The 13,966-nt window shown below is 49.0% G+C and overlaps 3 protein-coding genes across 3 annotated transcripts; 1 reads left to right on the top strand and 2 right to left on the bottom strand.

Moving 5' to 3' along the window:
* Positions 1-83: 83 nt before the first annotated feature.
* Positions 84-1,875, bottom strand: N7466_006570 (uncharacterized protein; the record flags this gene model as incomplete). Its single annotated transcript, XM_057165967.1, has 2 exons — positions 84-1,777; positions 1,830-1,875. 2 exons carry the CDS (start codon positions 1,873-1,875, stop codon positions 84-86), a joined length of 1,740 nt encoding a protein of 579 aa, XP_057021566.1.
* A 1,555-nt stretch (positions 1,876-3,430) lies between these two features.
* Positions 3,431-4,511, bottom strand: N7466_006569 (Rab family GTPase; the record flags this gene model as incomplete). Its single annotated transcript, XM_057165966.1, has 2 exons — positions 3,431-4,383; positions 4,466-4,511. The coding sequence occupies 2 exons, from the start codon at positions 4,509-4,511 to the stop codon at positions 3,431-3,433; spliced, it is 999 nt and encodes a 332-aa protein (XP_057021565.1).
* Positions 4,512-11,602: 7,091 nt separating this feature from the next.
* N7466_006568 (L-lactate dehydrogenase (cytochrome)) lies at positions 11,603-13,248 on the top strand (the record flags this gene model as incomplete). Its single annotated transcript, XM_057165965.1, has 3 exons — positions 11,603-11,711; positions 11,772-12,085; positions 12,172-13,248. The coding sequence occupies 3 exons, from the start codon at positions 11,603-11,605 to the stop codon at positions 13,246-13,248; spliced, it is 1,500 nt and encodes a 499-aa protein (XP_057021564.1).
* Between the last annotated feature and the right edge of the window lie 718 nt (positions 13,249-13,966).

The raw sequence follows: 13,966 nt of genomic DNA, 5'->3' as shown, positions 1-13,966 counted from the left end.
AAAAGCACATTAAAAGTGCCGAGTACCAATGTCTCAAAAATAAAGGTTGGAAACAACAATTGAAGAACAAACAACAACATCCATCATTCAAGAGTCACGACTCGAGCTGGCGGAATGTTGATATCAAAATCTTCCTCGTCCAAAGCCACTCTCCCCACAACACAGCGGGTCCGCTCCAACAAAGCCGAATCTACACTTCGATGCTGCTCCCCCAGATGCGCCATAAACTCATCCAAAGAGTTCATCGTCGGTGCAACAATATCAAGTTCAGCACAACAGATTATACACCCAAATGTGCCATTGATATGTGTCGAAGCCGACGCTCCAGGCCTCGTATACGGGAGATGCGATTTGGCCAGAAAAGGCCAACGGTAACGGATCCCCGTTGACTTATCCAGATAGATTTTCTGGTCGAATTGTAGATCCCGTCCGTCACTACCCGCCCGCGGCGCAAGCGGCATACCGAAATAACAGCGGTAGCAGCGCCATTTGGGCATAAGGAAATAGTAGCCGACGGGCTCGGAGTGGACCTTAAATCCCCCAAGGCCGGAGCTGAGCTTCCAGGCACCCTTGCAGAACCCGGAGTACTTGTTGGCTTTACTTGGGGGCCAGTATTGACCTCTTGATAATCTGCGAAGGTGGATGGTCGGAGCGCTGGAGTGCGTGGTATGATCGGAGATCACCGAGGCGGGTGGGGGAGCTAAAGTAGGCGGGATTTGGTTTTCAAGACGATCCGGATCTTCCCGTTTGCCTAGCTTGGGAGGCTCATCTGTTGTAGGAGAGACCTCCGCGTCTGACAGCTCGGTGTCAGAATCTCTCCCACATTCGGATCTCCCGTCATTTGTCCACGGATTCCATTTCAGCTGGCGGGTCATACTGTCGGTGATTTCATCCATCTCAGACAGATTTCGACGAGATTTTCGTTCGAAGGGTCGCTTGGGCCGGAACTTCGTGTCGGCATTGTCAGGGTGTTCTGCTGTGACGATCATCTCCGGGTTTGCGCGCTGAGGAACAGATATACCAGGCTGAGGTGTATGGTCTGGCGAGGCCACTAAGTGTGTCACCGAGCCGTTCGAGGACCGATCAGCACTTTCACGCTTGGGACGATGTCCCAACAGCGAGTTAATGGCTGTCACAAAACCAGACGACTTTTTCTCTCCTTGCGGTGGACTAGACAGCTCACCGTGTCTACATAAACCAACAATATCTGCCGGCTGCCCAGATAACTGACCCGGAAAAGCCATGACAGGTGTAGCAGGAAAACCACCCAGCCACGCCGCCTCTCTTGACTGCGACGATGAGCGCCCCTGATCTAACAACTGGATATAATACCCAATACTCGAAGCGGGATCGACAGTGGCATAAACAGCCCCACCGCCACCAACCGGCCATTGATTCGGCGCTGACTGCGCGATCCGCTGGTATAAATCATGGAGCACAGAGATGGTACGGCTCCGACCATGATCTGAGGCAAGCAAGACAGCCATAACATCCAGGCTGACTCCATTATCAACCGCACGACTGAGATGCGTCAATAACATCCCCTGCAACGTGATCACAATATCCTTCATCTGCTCCCGCGATATAGTATCCCCCTCCTCATATCGGCGTCCGAGTCGTGATACGTGGGCGTTCCAGTGTGTGAGGATTTCCTCCTGGCCGCGGATCAAGGAGCGCTCGAGGTCATTCGAAGAAGCCTTTTCCTTCGGGTGTCGTCGGTCCCATTTCTTTTTCATGGACTGATAGAGCTCGCTTCCATCTCGGTAGGCGGAGACGACTCGGGGTTGTTAGGTTGTTAGTCTTGTTGCATTGGGGATGTGGAGACATACTGGCTGCTACGCAGGCTACAACGGCAAGCACCTCCGCCCCGGACATTTCGTGGGGCTTACGGATAATTACAAGCGTTGAAATCGACAAGTGGGTGTGTTTAAGCCCAAGTAAGCTTGGATGATGGTAGTAAATAGGCGCATTTGGGAGGGAGGGCTTGAGCGTGAAGAGAAACACAGGGGAGTCGGCAGAGAGAAGGACAACTAGGAAACAAGCTTCCAAATATCGAAATCAAGAGGTTGAGTCGGGGGGTCGGTAGGTCATGTATGACTGGCCCCTGCAGTACCCTGAAAATGTGCCCGGGTACTAGAAGCGTCAAATACCTGTTCCGCGTAGAGACAGGGCACTGGACTCGAACAGCGGGGCTGACGACTCATCAGAGGCGCGGTACATGCCACCAATGAGTTGCTAACAAAAGAAAAGCGAAGGAAAAAAAGGAAAAGTACAGAGAATTACTGGAAAGATCGAAGTAAGTAACAAAGCTCTTCTGAATACGCGTAACTTCAAATTGAGCAGTGCGTTCGCAGATATGTTTGCTGAGACCTAGTTGGTCTCTCTTGACCTGAGGCTGTAAGTGTCATGTTACTATGTACGTACCTCGGACAGATCTCGCCAATCAGGCACACTTGGCCAAAAGCTCCGCCCTGTTGGAGCGGCCCAAGCCAACGGGCTGCACGGAGAAGGCAACTTCCGTTTCCTGATTCACAATACTTCACTTCTCCACTTGACGACAGTCATCTTATTTCCAAAGCTTCAAGCGCTTCTCCTAAATACCAACCATTAAGGGTCCTAATGACGTCCAAGCTACTAACCAGGCTTCAAACCGCTTGGAAACTTACACTCGCACTGATTGTTGTACTTGTCGGCGAATCTGGACCATCCATTTATGCATGGCTGGCTCACGTGGCTCATTGGCTGACTCTACGGTGCCCGTCGCTTGGAGTGTGACAAGTTGCAAACACCTGCAGAGTACACCCAGGCTAAATTCAAACATGACCAGGCATGCATTATTCTAATTACCATGCTCTAACTGGTAGATCTCCGGGGCTCTATCCAAAATTATACTGCTCCACCCAGACCCCACGTCGTGACATCATATACAGATCTACATAAATTCCAATTCTGGAATGGCAGGATCCATAATAAAGATCAGATCATCATTGGGCTCCATATTATCTGGGGAAATTGTGGACACGATTATGCATACTATATAACATGCGGTCTATGTACTATGAATGAATGCACGATCTACTAATAGTATTCAAATCTTATCATAGGTACATACAAATGCCATTCCAGTCACAAAGAAAAAAAAACACACGAAAAACATCCATATCTCCGAAAACTGGTCTTGCTGCAATATTAGAACGCGTAAAATCAACATAAACCCCTATGTAGACCATACTTTAATCGAGAAATCAAACAACGCCTGCATGCAAATGCAAAAAAAATCAAAGGCCGGCCGCCAGGATATCAAAGAAACAAACCAGAACCCATCACCAGACGAAAAGAAAAACGCAGGAACCATCTGAGATCTGGACATAAATCAAATCAAAACGGAATGTATCAAATCAGATGTGATCAAAGGGGATGGAAAGCAAGATCAGCAGCATCTTCCACGTCGCTGAGCCGTCTGCATGACTCGAGCCTCCTCAACTTCTCCAGCATTAGGCGTCGCGAGTCCCAACCAGCTCCTCCTCTTATCCCCATATCCAAGCCGAAAGCTTCCAGTTCCATCAAAATTACTCCCAGGCGTGAAGGGACCATTAAGACCAGGTGTCAGACCAGGCGTACCCGCAACACTGAGCAAAGCATCAGCATCCCGCTTGTTCCTCTGTTCCACCAACTTCCGCGTGATGACCCGGAAAACCTCCTCGATGCCCTCGCCATCCTTGGCCGAGATCTCATGACAACAATCCCAGCCAATCTCCTGGCCCCAGAACGCAGAGCTCCGTTTACTATCCGGACTCTGCAGTGCGCCGGTCGACATTCCCCCCACGCTGCCCGCGCTACCAGCCGCAACTGCACTCACACCCGCCCCGGAATTCGCGCCCCCAAAGACACCCGAGCCGAACCCAAGCCCCATGCCCATCCCAGCGGAAGGCGGCGGTGTCGACGCGCGGGTCGGATAAAGCTGCTCAGCTACGTAGGCGATCGTCCTCTCGAAGGGAACCCTCCGTTTCGAGGGCTCCATGGCAACGATATCGGATTTCGTCCCCACAACATGTATAACCAAAGGTGGAGCGCCGGTCTCATCATCGCCCTCTGATCCCAGGTTCTTTCTCAACTCTCGTAGCCAGCCGGCCATTTCCGAGAATGAGTTCTCGTCGGTGATGTCATAGCACAGGAGACACGCGTGCGCGCCGCGGTAATACAGACGCGAGATGCTGCGGAAGCGTTCCTGACCTGCTGTGTCCCAGATTTGTAGACGGACAACCGTGTCGGATGTTGTGTCCAGGACGCGTTTTGTCACGAAGGAGGCACCGACGGTGGAGGTTGTGTTATCGTTGAAGGAGTTACGGACGTAGCGGTGGACGAGAGAGGTTTTTCCGACGCCTAGATTAAAGTGGATGTTCGTGTTAGCGTGGTTCTTTTTTTGGTCTTAGTTCTTTTTTTATTCTCGCGGGGTAGTAGGTACCTTGTGCGCCTAAAACGACGATTTTAGCCTCGAGGGAGGAGCTCATGGCGCGGGGTTGAGGTGGGGGCGGGTGGTTATGGGCATGGTCTATTGGATGCAAGATATGTAGATGTGAATAAATGGAGATGTGAAGATGGATATTTTGGGATGAGTGGAATGCAATAAATAAACAAAGGAGAGCCACAGTTGGAAAGAGGGCTCTAAAGAAAAAAAAGGTGTAAGGTGAAAGTCGTGACTCTGAGTTTCGAAACAAAGCAACAGTTACCAAGGTTGGAGGCGGGATCAGCCGACCATTGATCACGTACTTCTCCCTTACTCGTGTTCATGCAAGTCAGGCTTTGACTCTGGAGGCGCAAGGCATGACTCACATAGCAGCTACTTATTGACATACATGTTGTATGCAGGGATCAAAAACGGGGTTTAAGTTCTCGGCCCTGGAGGTTTGACTGTTTACTATTTTGGGTTACTCCTTTAGGCAACCCGGGCTTACAGTTGTAAAAATACTAAGAGAATTCGAAACTTGAAGATAAAAGAGAAAAAAAAATATAAAAGAAAAAATTGGACATCATAATGTCAGTCTATAATTCTAGTACATAAAGCACATATACATGAAATCATGAAATATTCCCATGCCCGACCGAGATAAACCAGTCAATAAACCCAGACATGAACATGAAATCATCAGTCTGCACTTAAAAACAGCAAAACAATGGGTATAAAAAAGGGGGTTCCAGGTGTTGATCCTGAGAACATGATCAAAAGAAAAAAAAAAAAAAGACAAAACATAATATGGAAATAACGTAGGCAATAGCCTTTCGTCACCCAGACAACGATATAATATGCACAACCATAAGACCAAAAGAGACTATGGCGAGGCCAACGCACAGCGCTGTTGTCCAGAAAAGGTAAAAAAGTAACTTTTCACATTAGGAGAACCCAAATCTAGTAGTCCTCGTGGAGAGTGGTGGTGTGGACCTCCTCCTCGTGGTTCTCAGAGCCTGAGGAGTTGGGGTTACCCTTCTCAACGTCATCGGGGTGGCCAAGATCACCGAAGCCGTATTCAAGAGCCTTCTCCTCGACCTGCTCATCAGTGAGACGGGGCAGCTCACGGGCAGCCTTGACGTAGCTGATCTTCTCACAGAATCCCTTGGCGAAGATGATATCAATCTCCTCAAGACTGCGACCAGCGGTCTCGGGGTAGAAGAAGTACATGATGGGAATGAAGACGGCGTTCCAGGCAGCGAAGAAGAGGTAGGTACCCCAGCCGATGCTGGAGATCATAACGGGGGTGATCATGACAACGGTGAAGTTGAAAAGCCAGTTGGAGCAGGTGGACACGGCGTTGGCCTTGGCACGAGTGCGGATGGGAGAGATCTCGGCAGGGTACAACCAGGGCAAGGGGAGGATGGTGGCACCGAAGACAGCCATGTACAAGAAGAGACCAAAGACGGCACCCTTGGCAGCCTGGGTGGTTCCGGGAATCAAGCAAGCGAAAACGATGATCATGGCAATCATCTGACCGGTCATACCACCGAGGAAGAGCTTACGGCGACCAATCTTCTCGATGAAGAACCAAGAGAAAGTGGCGAAGATAGCGTAGATGATCATGTTAACACCGGAAAGAATGTCGGACATGAAGGTATCCATGTTCAGGGAGTCCTGCATCAGAACGGGGAGGTAGTAGATGACAGCGTTGCAACCAGATAGCTGCTGGGCGATCTGAGAAGAAGAACCGATAAGCATACGGCGGAAATGCTGAGTACGTCCACCAGTAAGCAGATCACGGTAACCAGCACCCTCAGCGACACCAGCAGCCTCAATAGACTCCATAACAAGCTGCTTCTGGAGCTGGGTCTCAGGGTCGTTGATCTCAAGACCGGCAAGGGCAGCCAAGGCGTATTCACCCTCGTGGACCTTACCGCGGGAGATGAGGTAGCGAGGAGAGTCGGGCATGAACCACATGCCGATAACGATGACGAGACCGAAGACAATCTGGAAGGCAATAGGGAAACGCCAAGTAAGACCGGGGGGACCGTAAGAGGCACCGAAGTCGATCCAGTAGGCGATAGCCGTACCGATGGCGATAACACCACCCTCGATACAGATAAGCAGACCACGGTTGCTGGTGCGGGAGCATTCAGCCTGGTAGGTGGGGATGGTGGAAGTGTTCATGCCGTTACCAACACCGGTAATGACACGGCCGATGATGAATTGCAGCAGAGGGAGGTGGTCGACAAACGAGGTGACTTGAATCAGGACACCGAGAATCATGATGGTGGCACCAAGCATAACCATGTAACGACGACCGAGCTTATCGGCAGTGAATAGGGCGAACATGGCACCGAACAAACATCCAGCCTCGTAGACAGCAGTGATCAGGGCCTGCATGACACTGTTACCCTGAGTGGCGGTGAAGACATCGTCGAAGTCGGTGGCAGTAATGATACCGGACATGACACCCTGATCATAACCGAACAACAAGAAACCCATGGTGGCGATCGTCGAAACGAACAGGGAGAGCTTCCTGCCGGACATGCCGGCGAAAGAAGGCTTATCAGACATGTTGAAGGTTGTATGTGTGTGTAGTATGTGTGTGTATGTGTGTGTATAAATTAGGATTAGACAAGTTTCCACACAAAGGTTAGATAACCCTAGATCTTAGACCACGATGGGATCAAAGAAAGGGATGTGGGTAGAGAAGTGGAGGAAGGCGAGATAAGACTGATCAAGAAGAAAAGCAACACCGAGGGGGGGGGGGGGGAGATATTTGAATGTTCTTCTTTCCGACCCAACAGCCGTACGAAAGTGGCAAGGACGTGCAAGTCGTGGGGCGTGCATATTCTCTTCTCCATGATTTTTCCATCGCTTCCCCGTGTCTCTGTGCCAGGAGACACTCCGAGCGTAAAAAAAAATAATAAAAAGAAAAAAAAGAAAAAAAGAAAAAGCGCAAAAATACTGGGACAGAAGCCGAGTGCGTCTCCGATCTAAGGACTCCGCTCCACTGACCAATGGTTCCGCCCCAAGGAACCCGCTCTTGTGGGGCCAAGCTTCCGGATGCATCAATAATGATCGATTAAGCATTTCCGAGCTGCTCCACTCCATGGCGCGGTAGTTTGCGTCCCTGATGACATCAGAGGAAAATTGGAAAAAAGAAAACAAAAAAAGAATTCGAAAATTCAAAACCAGAAAGCTGGCCGAGATTTTATGAGGGTCGATTTATGCTCCCGAATTGCTGATTGGTTTCGTCTTCCGTGGTGGGGTTTGGAGATGTCGCTGTTGGATGTTGAAGGCCCGCAATGACGAGCCATTTAGATGTGGTAGTGAGAAATGAATTGTGGTTCGTGTTGTACTTTCAGAGATTTTACAAGGTACCTTTATTTGAACAAGGTCACAATACTTTTTATTGTCTTTGCTTTTAAGTAATAATAAAGAAATAAAATTGAACTTACCAGATGATCGGGTACATACAAACTTCAGTATGAAGTAAGGAGGTACAGTACAAATCAGAGACCGTTCTGCCGTTACTATCCCTTCGCTACCAGAGGGAGCCACATCAAACCACTCTAAACCATTCTCAGTAGGAACGAAAATGAAGTGAAAAATAAACTGATCGGGTGTGATATCACCCGGCTCTCGGACAAATGCCGACTACAACACTTCCGTAGACAAACGCACGGTCGCGAGAAGGTAGATAGATCTCTATCAACGTATAGTTACGTCGATGAGGCTGCACTAAGATCCATGCGCTGACGAGATACATAAGATAGTAGTCGGGGCGAACTGTAATAGGCTTAACGGTGGCTTGAGCGGTGTAACGGCTTCGAAAAGAGGGGTTTATCGGTTATCAGGGTTGTCAGTGCCCTTGTCAGTGCTTTTCTCTATACGGAGTAACTACAAGAAAAAGTTCGGCGACAGGACTCGGGATCCCGTCACCGTCCTTCCCGAACGAGTGCGGCCGGCACAGAAAGTGGAGGTCGAATGATGCAAGAATGCGCCCGTCCGCAAACTAGCGTCCTCAGGGGATCAGTGGATCCCTTTTCAGTACCCACTCTTGCATCAAACTTGGAAATACAAAACAGGAAAATTGGAAAATGAAAATGAAATTTTTTTTTTTTCAATTATTGTTGACTATTGCTCCTTGCCTTGTACTTGCCCCCTAAAGGAGTCATTGCTTAATCCCCAGGTGGTTTTCAGGGCAGCTTAACCGATGTGTCTCTATCTCTCCAGGTTTTCATCCCCAGCTCGGAGACTGCAACAAAAGTTTGGGGAAACCCCCTGTCAAATCCAACTGCCAAGCACTAATGCTCTAGTCAAGTACATGTACCCAATTTGGCTCTGCAGGACCCAGACCTTAAGCCAAGGCGCTTAGCCAAGACATGTATAATCTGAACCGTTCTTCAGACCGATTTTTCATTTTTTTGATGTGTCTTTGGTTACTTCCGATTATTCTCTACCCAATTCATTAAAATCCTCAAATCTTTTCTCCTTATAGCGAACTAAAATTCTCGGTCGTCCACCGTGACTTTGGCTCCACGAATCACGACCCAAGTAAGTCGTATAGCGGAGTCGGAAAAAACAAAGTCCAATTTCTCGTCCAGTTTCATTCGTAGATACCCGACCCACGTCATTGTCTCGAGAGGTCGGACCTGTCCACGATGAAAACTCGGCTTTCAACCCAAGCTGTGTGAGTACAGTATCCATTAGACAAAATTCGTTACGGAAACTCCGCTTGATGATGTAGGAGGAGTCCAAGGTGCCACTTTTCGGCCGCGTCGAACGATTCTGGAAGGACGCCAAAACTTATCAACACATGGTCCCGCCCAAAGTGAAGAGTTTTTCATCTTTGTTCTTATCCAACGAAATCTACTGTATTCGGATTAATCGATGGCACTATACTACTCTGCGTATAGGCTGTTCAAAAACCACGAGCACGCGGGGAATTCGTTTAACCATGCGATCCCGTCCCATAAACTAGTGAGCCCAACAACAACGAGGATCTCTCTGGCATGGTTGCATTGCGCGTCTCTTAATCTCCCAATCTAACTGTGCCGACTGATGTTCAGGGGGAATTAAGACCCCATTCAAGGGCCAATGAGATTATCTTAATGAATGCCCGAGTGGGTGTGTGCAAAATCCTACAGATTGTCTAGGCTTGTACTGAATGATGCGTCCGTACTGATGTCTACAGACATGCAGTGGCATGCATCCTTGTAAAATATCTCGCCCCCAGCTTTTCGATTCGCTACCTAAATACGGAGTTCAATGCTAGATTAAATTCAAAGTACAATTGTGCCAGTTGAGATTGGATGGTTTTTTTCGCAGATGACGTTGTTGTTAAAAAAAAACAAGATTCTTCCTTCTCCCCGCTCCCGCTGTGTCGGTCTTAACCAACGTCATTCCAGTTGACTTTGCGGCTGTCAGGAAGTAAAAGTTGGGAAAGTTTGCCGTGGTTCAGTTGAAACTGGACTAGTATATCGTTTATCGGTTCTCCCAAGAATAGACGGCGTTGAGCCTGGGGATCATTTAAATGTGTACTCGAGTGGTCTGTCGTTCACATACACTACTAGTACAAAGCAAAATGGGACACGAACCATCTACATGACTCAGGGAAAAACGCCACAGCCGTGTGGAAGTCCCCTCTTCACCCTGAACAGCCACGAGGCAAAAGGGTTTTATCCCCAGGCCCCCAACTTTACTGTCAAAGGTCAAAGCTGGAGAAGAAGCGGAGAGTACGTGGCCAGCGGAGTCTTCGGAAGCGCCGGCATCGATGAAAAAACCCTCCGAGTGTTGCATCAGTGGCTGAACTCGTGCAGATAGAGAATGGTCTCCAATCCCGATATCTACTTTTGCGGTCGCAAATGGTAGCCTTGGATACAACTTGGTTTTTTCTTTCCATTTGACCATATTGACCAGGATCTTGGGCAGACCATGAAGTTTAATACCAGGGATCGACAAGTGGCGTCCGTCAGCCAAGAGATGATTTGCTTTCTGGACGGGAACTAGATGATCCCGCAACCGTAGAAACGGTTTGTGATGTTTTAGAGTTCGTGAATAAGTACAAAAGTTGCAGGATATAACTTCCATGGATATACAGATTGGAGTCCTGGAGGGAGTTTTGATTTGAAGCCTTTGGGGAGACAAATTTGGAGACCAATCAGACTCCAGGATATCATTTCATGTCCATTCATACTTGAATGTTCAAATTTCAAATGTTGGTCAAGGCGGAAAAGCTCTTTGGCCTGAGGCAAATACCAGATGACATAATATGTTCTCGCCTCAGGCCTCAACATTCCCCAGCTCGCTTTTCTTTCCCTCTGGAGTCAACTGGTGTCAACTTTCCTTCGATAGAAACATTCCATGAGCAACAAAGCATATCTTCCATGCACGATACGATGCATTCGGGTCAACGATCTGTTGATCGGATGCAACCGAAGGTTATTTTAATTTCTTTGAATTTATCCAATCATGCATGTACGTGAACAATAAAGGAAAAAGGACAACTGTTGGTCTCACCCTTGACAATGTATATATAGTGTGCAGAAAGGCTGTCTCGACTCTCGATGCATATGGAAGTCTCCTTGCAGGATAATATTAGGTGGTATACATTGTAGCAAGGGGGTGGCACTGAAACTTCAATCGGGAGTGCATTGCACATGCACGATTCGAAAGCGATTGGAATGTAAATAGAATTGTGGAGGTTGTGGAAGGCTGAAGGAAGAAGATTATTTACGTCTGTAATGCGACTATCGCTACTGGCTAACGTTTCCCCCGAGCTATGCGACTGTTAACCCCGGGGTAGATGATACCGACCACTCTAATCATCAATAGATATACCAAACAAGTAGTTATTTCTGGAGTATTTCGAGAATAAAATCAACAAGTGTTTTTGAAATCAAAGTCACCTAATCTCCATCTTTTATCCTCTTTAATATCGCACGAGACGATGCCGAAAAACATGCGGTTTTGTCGCGATCATCAGCTGCAGTCGGCCGAGAAAGCTCCCCGCAACTTTTTGATCCCCGGACTCCATTAGCCCGAGGTCCCTTGGGAACTCTTTCTCTTCCGCCAATTCCTTAAATCTACACTTCTCCAAAGCGATAATCTTTTCCTCTTCGCATCTCTCACACCATAGCAGCCATGTCACAAAATAAACTTACCGGCGCCACGGTCGCCGAGCACAACTCCAAGGACTCATGCTGGGTCATCGTGCACGGTAAAGCCTACGATGTTACCGAGTTCCTACCAGGTCAGACAGACAAGTCATTACCCACAGTACCTAACCACCTTCTTCTAACATACCATCTAGAGCACCCTGGAGGCCAGAAGATCATTCTCAAATATGCCGGCAAAGATGCGACCGAAGAATTCGACCCTATTCACCCTCGCGACACCCTGGACAAGTTCCTCGATCAGTCCAAGCACCTCGGTGATGTCGATATGAGCACCGTCGAGCAGGAGGAGCAGGTCGAAGACCCCGAGGAGGCCGGCCGTCAAGAGCGTATCAAGCAGATGCCCCCACTTGCAGCCTGCTACAACCTCATGGACTTTGAAGCGGTCGCCCGACGGGTGATGAAGAAGACAGCATGGGCATACTACTCCAGCGGAGCGGACGATGAAATCGTACGTACAGCACTAATAACATCGCGATAAAAAACCCCATCTATGTGATCCCATTCATTTCTAACAATCTCTCTTTCAATTTGCAGACAATGCGTGAGAACCACGCCGCCTTCCACAAAATCTGGTTCCGCCCCCGCGTCCTCGTCGACGTCGAACACATCGACATGTCAACTACCATGCTTGGTGATAAATGCTCAATCCCATTCTACGTCACCGCCACCGCCCTAGGCAAGCTGGGTAACCCCGAAGGTGAAGTTGTTCTCACCAAGGCCGCGAAACAGCATGACGTCATCCAAATGATTCCGACGCTAGCCTCGTGCTCATTCGACGAGATTGTCGACGCAAAGCAAGGTGATCAGGTGCAGTGGCTCCAGTTGTACGTGAACAAGGACCGCGCCATCACAGAGAAGATTGTCGCGCATGCCGAGAAGCGTGGCTGCAAGGGACTGTTCATCACCGTCGATGCACCCCAGCTCGGCCGTCGGGAGAAGGACATGCGCTCGAAGTTCTCAGATGCTGGATCCGACGTTCAGTCCGGCGATGGTAACGTGGATCGCTCGCAGGGCGCCGCCCGCGCAATCTCAAGCTTCATCGATCCCGCTCTCTCGTGGAAGGATATCCCCTGGTTCCGCTCCATCACCCGCATGCCGATCGTGCTGAAGGGTGTCCAATGCGTTGAGGATGTCCTCCGTGCCGTTGAGGCCGGTGTTGACGGTGTGGTACTTTCTAACCATGGAGGTCGTCAGCTTGAGACTGCTCGCTCTGGTATTGAGGTCCTCGCAGAGGTCATGCCCGCCCTCCGCGAACGCGGCTGGGAGAAGCGTATTGAAGTTTATGTTGATGGTGGTGTCCGCCGTGCGACCGATATCCTCAAGGCGCTTTGCCTCGGTGCCAAGGGTGTCGGAATCGGCCGGCCTTTCCTGTACGCCATGTCCGCGTATGGATTGGACGGTGTCGATCGCGCGATGCAGTTGCTTAAGGACGAGATGGAGATGAACATGCGATTGATCGGTGCCACGAGCATCGAGGAGTTGAACCCCAGTTTGTTGGATGTCCGCGGTCTGATGAGTGGACACGGGGGTGTCATTCCCTCCGATACATTGGGACTAGGCGCTTATGATCCCCTCGAAGCGCCGAGGTTCAATGAGAAGGCTAAGCTGTAAAGGAAAAAAAATGGGGGTGTTCAAGGTGCAGGCTACCTAGATTCAATATTTCACTTGTTACTTATAATGTATGTTACTTAGTAGATACAACCTTCGATCTATACTAAATACCCATATCTTCTCCCACTTTACTACTCGGGTGCCTGCATTTTTTTTTCCCTGACGTGATTTCCCCAGTTCCAAGACTGGAGGTACTACTAGCTCCAGGTGGAGGTATCAGTATCAAGAACGCACCCACGGATATAAGGTTTGAGGTTTTCTGTAACCTTTGATGGTTCGTGGCTAAACCTCTCGGAGCTAGGTGATTTGGGACATTTGGACATGACTTAGACGGTAGGACTTGAACGCGCAAAGTTGGAAGCTCATATACGTATTTAGACAAGGTAACGTTTGAAATCCTTTTTGTCACACTGTTGAGTTGTATCAAGTTTGATCAGAGGACTGATATGATGTCGGAACAAGCCGAAAAAAGCCAGACCACGGTATCCTATACTACTCATCAGCTGCCGAATCAAAGGTGAGAAATGGAAGAAACTCACCCCATATGCTAAATCGACCACAATGTGAGCGAGTGAGGGAGCGCAAGGTTCATGGTCATTTATTGCCCATGTTTCCACTCGCTCAAGGTAAGAGACCGTGCCACTTCTAAGAGATAAGAAAAACCGCAAGCCTTGGTGTCGAACGAAGTCCAGCTTGCGGATTTTCACAACCTCCGCCG

Source organism: Penicillium verhagenii (genome assembly GCF_028828195.1).
Source record: "Penicillium verhagenii strain IBT 33310 chromosome Unknown utg000006l_segment0_segment0, whole genome shotgun sequence".
Lineage (NCBI taxonomy): Eukaryota > Fungi > Ascomycota > Eurotiomycetes > Eurotiales > Aspergillaceae > Penicillium > Penicillium verhagenii.
Note: the sequence above shows the minus strand (reverse complement) of the source record. Positions and strands in the feature narration are given on the sequence as shown.